Here is a 6,704-nt window from a genome sequence, read left to right on the forward strand (position 1 = left end):
TGTACCCACAGTTTACTAATCTGTACCCACAGTTTACTAAACTGTACCCACAGTTTAGCTAATCTGTACCCACAGTTTACTAATCTGTACCCACAGTTTACTAAACTGTACCCACAGTTTACTAAACTGTACCCACAGTTTAGCTAATCTGTACCCACAGTTTAGCTAATGAGCTAGCGTTCACGCCCATGCCATGACGTCAAACGTTTGTGGGTGTTGCTTGATAGAGCAGTACCCACAATTCAGCAAATGAGCTCACGGTCCGTCGTATACACGTCGAGGTAAATTCAATTTGTTTTTTTATTGATAGTATTAGAGTGTAGTGTAGTGTTCTGTCGAATCGGCATGGTGTGATTTACTTTCACTTTCGTTCCCTCATATTATATGATGGTAATATTGCTCTAGTTCCTAGTTCATATAGCAGTTTTAGCAGCGAACGGCTACAATTAGCCAGCGCGTTTCTTTTCATTTTTCGTGCGTCATGTTTTGAACATTCGCTGCGTTTTTAAGCAATCGCCCGGCGCAAGCAATCATCCAGTCCTCGCTGGAGAAGGAGACACTCACTCGGTCGCATTACAAGAGGATACAATTACGTCTTTGGGGTTTCAAACACTGTAAGTACCTTTTCTGCGGTTATTTTTGTGTAATGATAATAGTTTGTGGTTACTGCCGTTTTCTCCCGTGTTTTTCCTAGCTAAAAGTATTGCTTTAATAGCTGCCACGCCATGAGGTTTATGTTAATATGATATTACAACTATTGTTTTTAACGTATGTAAACATATTTAAATGTAATTAATATTTTAATTAATAATTTGATCACATATTCTATCTATTCCACGATGTAATCAGAAATCAAAACATAATTCTATTTTGCTCCACCTACAGAATGCACGCATGAGATCATGGACCAACTTCAGCTCATAGAGTTCTATTTTCATTTGGGCCTGAGCTACAAACACATACTATGTGTGCTGGGCTCCAAACACAGGATTGTTCTGAGTTTGAGGTCCCTCAAACGAATTCTTAAGAAGCATGGATTGTTCCGCCGAATCCATTATGACCACCCAGAGACAGTTGTGGAATTCATCAGAGAGGAGCTACAGGGCTCTGGAGCGTTGCATGGCTACCGGTGGATGTACACCAAATGTAAAGACAGAGGACTGCATGTACGAAAGGAAGATGTACGGCTGCTCCTTTCCGCAATGGACCCAGAGGGCACGACATTTAGAAGGAGAAGAAGACTGCACAGGCGAGCATACTTTGCCAAGGGTCCAAATTTTGTATGGCATGTCGACTCATACGACAAATTAAAGCCATTTGGCATTTGCATCAATGGAGCCATCGATGGATTTTCAAGGCGAATTCTGTGGCTGAATGCTTACCACACAAGCAGTAATCCAAAAGTCATCAGTGGCTACTTTCTTGAAACTATTAATGAATTAGGTGGATGTGCGCGCATCGTGAGAACAGACATGGGGACAGAAAACAGTTCCATCCGTGATATGCAGCAATTACTTCGTCGGACCCACACTGATGTGCATGCTGGTGGCAAAAGCTTTGTTGTTGGAAGAAGCACATCAAATCAAAGAATAGAGAGTTGGTGGGGCTTTCTCCGTCGAGAGTGTGTGGAATTCTGGCTGGACCTCTTCCACAGACTTAAAGATGAAGGACATTTTGATGGTGACTTCTTGGACAAGAACCTCATGTTATTTTGCTTTCTTGGTTTAATACAGGCAAGTAGTAACACTTCACAAGCACTTTATTGAATAATTTTTGCCATATCATGGTCAAGTTATAAATGCATTTTTATATTTTCTTCTCATGAATACAACTTCGCTTTTAAAGTTTTCAGAACCTTACAAAAAAAAAAAAATCCAGACATTTTCCGTGACATTGTAGATGATTTATGTCCACCTTGCTTTCACACTGCAGTGCATTCGTTTTGCCTACCTTGGTAAAAAGTTGAGGACCCAATGGTCAGTGGTAACTGCAAACATACCAAACCTTACTGTAACATGCATTTTTTCAGTTATGGTTACCATACTTAGTTTTAATTCTACCTCCTTATAGACACAGACACAGAAGTACGCTACAGATAAATTTGACCTCAGTGAATGGATGGATGATCAGATAATATTTGAACTACTTAATGCCAGTATTTTCCTTCACTTTCTCCATGCCACTTTCATATTTTGGTGACTTCCACGTGAATGCATCTGTGTTTGCACAATGAGCTGAGATTAGTCTTCGAAATAGTTTATATTTTCAGTTAATATGTTTCTTAAAACATTTATGTAAATTGTTTTTGTATCACCTGCAGGATGAGTTGGATGCAGTCAAGGAGGTGTGGAACAGCCATCTGATTCGTCCATCCAAGAATGAGCGTGTCCCTCATGGTCGGCCTGATGTCATGTTCTTGGTCCCGGAGCTGTATGGCACAGAGGACTTTTTGTGCCAAGTGACTGAGGAGGATTTTTTGAGGTGTGAAGGTGACTGCATCCACCGCAATGATGTTGCTTGTGATGCTGATGTGTTCACTCTGTGTACACACATAATGTCACAGAACAACCTCCAAGTCCCAGTGGATGGATATATCGCCACGACCAACTACCTCAACTTGAGAGAGGAGCTAATAACACTCTTAGGTCTTTAATGGATGCAGTCCAGGTGTAAAAGGCTTCAAAGTCCTTTTACAATCCATAACGTATCACACCATTAATCAATGTGCCCTGTCTTACCCCCTAATGGTGTGTGTGCCCCCTCGCCACACCTCAACTGCTGTTTATATGGAGCCCTCACATAACTAAATGACAAATTGTTTTAAGTTTGAAGCATTCTGCTCATTATGGATTTTATCAAGTGTTTTACAACATGTGTAATTTTACTTAGAATTTTTTTTGTACACTTATTGTGACTGTGTGTGCACCCATTCTTGTACATACATGGGAAATGTACAGAGAATTGTTGAAATTCATTTGATATATACTGTACATATATTTTGTAATTTGCTTGATGGTTCTACCCAAATTAACTGTTGCTGATTTATGGTTTTGTAAAATAAATAAATTGCTGCAAACTCCTCCGCATATTGACATGCATTGAGCCAACATGTAAAGATCTTTGATTGGTATTTAAAAAGCCACATTCAAGCTCGCTAAAATACATGTGTGTGATTCAAATAAATTCTAAAAGTAAAATTGATTGTCTTCTACATTTTCAGGTCGCCAAAGTATCTTGAGTTGAAACTGCTATTCAATCCTTAAATGTATTTGTGGAAACTATTTATGTGAAGCGAAGTGGTCAAATTCACACAAATGCACACTGTCAAATCAGACAGCAACAAGGTGACAACTTGATAACTGTAGACTTGAGATTTGGGTACTCAATTCAGCAAATAATGTCTCCTACATACAGTCTGTCTGAGAGCTGAGTGAATGTCACTGTCTTAACTGAGAAAAAAATTCAGATAGGAGCAGTTGCACATTTAATTTTTATAAAATTTGTGTAAAACAAGACATCGTAGTCGACCCCAGCGACACAACTATCTGCTTGCAATACAAGCAGTGGAGCAATTTTATAAAAACCAAAAAAAAAAACACACGTCTTAAAGCTGTTGCATAACAACCATAGGCAACAAAATTGTGTCTTACCACAACAAAATTGCTTCATAATTTTGCAAAGAATCAACTATGCAAACAATGACTCACTCAATAGTCAGTAAATATAAACAACTCGACTTGCAGTCCAAGAGTATGAAATACCGGCATAAAACAGTAAATCTGGCCCCCATGAATCAGACCATGCAACTACATTATAAAATACCATTATGAACAAATTCCAGACAAAACAGCCGCCAAACCCTCTAAGAGTATATGGGAATAGATTTTGCAGAACAGACACTAAATTATGTCCATCACCCACATGTTGGCATCAAGTACATTCCCAAATTCCTCAGACAACTCAGGGTACGACCCATAGTTGTTGGCCACCTCCAGAACACAGCCACATGTATGGGACATTGGTCTTCGTGTAAATAGGTTCTCAGCCTCAAAGAATCGCACATGGATCTTCTCAGCCACTAAAAGATCTGCACCTTTGGAAAACAAAAATAAAATATTAGTTTAGAACCACATACCACCACCAACTCTATACTAGAACACTCGTGTCTATCACCTCAAATGAAGGCTCTCTAATCATTGCCTTCAATAGCTGTGTATTTATTAAACGTTTACATCAGGCCCGCCGAAGTTGAAAAAATTAAATAAATAAACCTTGTTCATGTTTTATTTTCCCCGTAATTCTGATAAGTGTCCCCACTAGGAGACACACCCTAAGACAGATATTTTGTTGCAATGTTTTCATTCATTTTCATTTAAAATTAGAGCATATATTTTCTCCATATACGATATGTATTTTCTTTCTCAGATAAAGTGAGGTTACCAAAACACTCCATCCAAGTGTTGCTGGTCCGGCCCCTCTGTCAAGAGAACCCATTGTGGCCCACAAATCAAAAATTTTGCCCCCCGTGTTTCAAAGTCAGCTGAGGGCACATTTCTTTTGGCATATATACACACACACACATATACATATATATATCCATATATATATACACATGTATATATACATATGTATACATATATATATATATATATATATATCAAATTTGACAAGTGAAAACAAATGACAGAATTAGGATTAATCGTAAAGATGTGAAAGATTACCAGTACAAAATCGAAGAAATTTCTTGAGCCGACGTTCGTTGCAACTCCTGATGAATTTTTTCAGAAATTCAAAACTCTGCATTTCTCTCATGTTGAGGCCCTCATGCTGTAACATGGCGATTACTCTTCTTGGTGTTGGGGTAAGGCTACCATATACTTCCTCCAGGCCTCCCAGTGGTAATTTCAGTTCCTTCAATATACTGGACCAGCACTCAGCAATATAGGCGGGATCTTGAACCAGTTCCTTATGTGCCACCTCAATTAAAGTCTTCTTCACGTTCCCCTTATTGACAATAACTTTAACCTCGTGAGTTTCGAGGAAATCCATCCACTCCTCAGATCCAGCGATAGACAAAAAATCAATCATCGCTTGTTCAGCCACTTGTTTTTCTTCAGAGGGAATTGTGTCTAAAAATGCCGAAAGCAGGTCATTCTCCATCAGGTCAACGCCGAGACAATACAAAATAAAGGGCTTGGCTAATGCTATGGGAAAATATTGCACAATGTTGTATCCAAGGACCATAACTTTGGCAATGTTAACCCATTCGTCTTTCATGTCGTGTCGTGTCATTGGTATCTTCATTGTGCTTCCATGAGTGCATTTACTGAAGAATGTTTCCCAGTATTCACTTAAGGCATCACGTAACACACCACCATTATCTTCTCCCTTTTCCATTGCTCCATTGGGTTGGAACATCTCGATCTCCACCAGCAGCTCATCAGTAGTTACAGTGCCGTTTTGAAAGGCTGCATTTAATTCATGGAAAACATTTCCCCTGTGCAGTTTAAGTTTTCTTGCTTTAAGTGGATGAGATTCTTGCCCTGGGGATGGATTTTCAACCAACAGCTCCATGGGGATGGTGTCGTCGAGGGTGTCATCGACATCATAAGTGGCATAATCAGCAAATGAATGTCTGAAGACTATTTCTTCATCAGCAATAACATTTTCTAACAGTCCACCTACTGCTCCCACCATTTCACTGTCCAATGGAGGCACCTTGGCTGTTTCCTCCAATGCAGTAAAATGCACAGAAGCGGTGTCATGTGGCTCATCAAGCACTTTTGCAGGGGCATCAGTTTTCCTTAAACACCCACATTGGTTAAATGACATGTCATTGCCTGTTGTACATACCTTCTCCTCGATAAAGGTGGCAATGACTTTATCATCTAACTTTCGCTGGTCTTGGAGAAATTTTAGAAAATTCGAGTCCATCTTCTGAAACAGAGGAGTAAAATGGCACTACTGCTGCATTACACATCGTCTCAAGGCAATTAAAGAGACAAGATGCAAAGTAAAACTACAGTATTGTACTTTGAAAATATGATTCTGCACGTTTACAAAAATGTCATGTCATCCTGACAAAATGAATAGATAAGAATGCATGATTGTTTCCATCGTTTCACAGTTTCATTATACAGCCATATTTAGCAACCCAACATAGCCCAGAAGCGAGTTATTAAGCAATTTACGACAAGCACGGCAGTAAACACAACAAATTGTTGTCGTGAAATAAAAGTAACTTTAGACAATGTACTTACAGTGAATGTCAGAGACGTACTTGTCTCCTCTTGTGGTGATTCGTGAGTGTTTGTACACTTCTCCGACGAGGGCTCGACTAAAACCACTGATGCCTGCTGATACGCCAAAAAGACGACAATAAAATCAAACCGTGGCTAGGGTGACGGTTGTCATGATTGGGTGACTTGTGGCGAGCGAAATAATGCGCGAAAAATGTTTAAAACGTGACGCACGAATAGAAAACACGGAGGCTAAATGTAGCCGTTCGCTGCTAATACTGCTCTATCAAGCAACAGTCACGAACTAGAGCGATGTACACCTTACTTACATTTGACGGAATGGCATGGGCGTGAACATAAATCACGGAATTACAAGTCTTTAAGCGATGCAGAACACACTATACTCTCGTACTATCAATATAACATCTAATAGAATTTACCTTGAGAGATATACGACCGCGTGGG

General features: G+C 39.5%; 1 protein-coding gene and 1 pseudogene across 3 annotated transcripts; one reads left to right on the forward strand and one right to left on the reverse strand.

The window, feature by feature from the left end:
• The first annotated feature begins 218 nt into the window (after window positions 1-218).
• LOC148315717 (uncharacterized) lies at window positions 219-3,522 on the forward strand. Of its 3 annotated transcripts, none has more exons than XM_088287400.1 (3): window positions 219-281; window positions 886-1,733; window positions 2,321-3,522. In XM_088287400.1, the coding sequence occupies exons 2-3, from the start codon at window positions 903-905 to the stop codon at window positions 2,651-2,653; spliced, it is 1,164 nt and encodes a 387-aa protein (XP_088143526.1). In that variant the 5' UTR covers window positions 219-281; window positions 886-902; the 3' UTR covers window positions 2,654-3,522. The 3 variants fall into 3 exon arrangements, with proteins under 3 accessions (XP_088143526.1, XP_088143524.1, XP_088143525.1); XM_088287398.1 differs by having other exon boundaries at window positions 225-614; XM_088287399.1 differs by having other exon boundaries at window positions 225-1,733.
• On the reverse strand, window positions 3,477-5,759 carry LOC148315718 (uncharacterized; annotated as a pseudogene).
• Between the last annotated feature and the right edge of the window lie 945 nt (window positions 5,760-6,704).

The sequence above is a fragment of the Idiotropiscis lumnitzeri genome, unplaced genomic scaffold, assembly GCF_059441095.1.
Source record: "Idiotropiscis lumnitzeri isolate Australia: NSW breed Sydney's pygmy pipehorse unplaced genomic scaffold, RoL_Ilum_1.0 HiC_scaffold_50, whole genome shotgun sequence".
NCBI classification, from domain to species: Eukaryota; Metazoa; Chordata; class Actinopteri; order Syngnathiformes; family Syngnathidae; genus Idiotropiscis; species Idiotropiscis lumnitzeri.

Coding starts and splice junctions, on each gene's coding strand:
- LOC148315717 (XM_088287400.1), top strand. CDS start 903: ATGGACCAACTTCAGCTCATAGAGTTCTATTTTCATTTGGGCCTGAGC. Junction 1,734..2,320: donor GCTTTCTTGGTTTAATACAG/GCAAGTAGTAAC, acceptor TATCACCTGCAG/GATGAGTTGGATGCAGTCAA.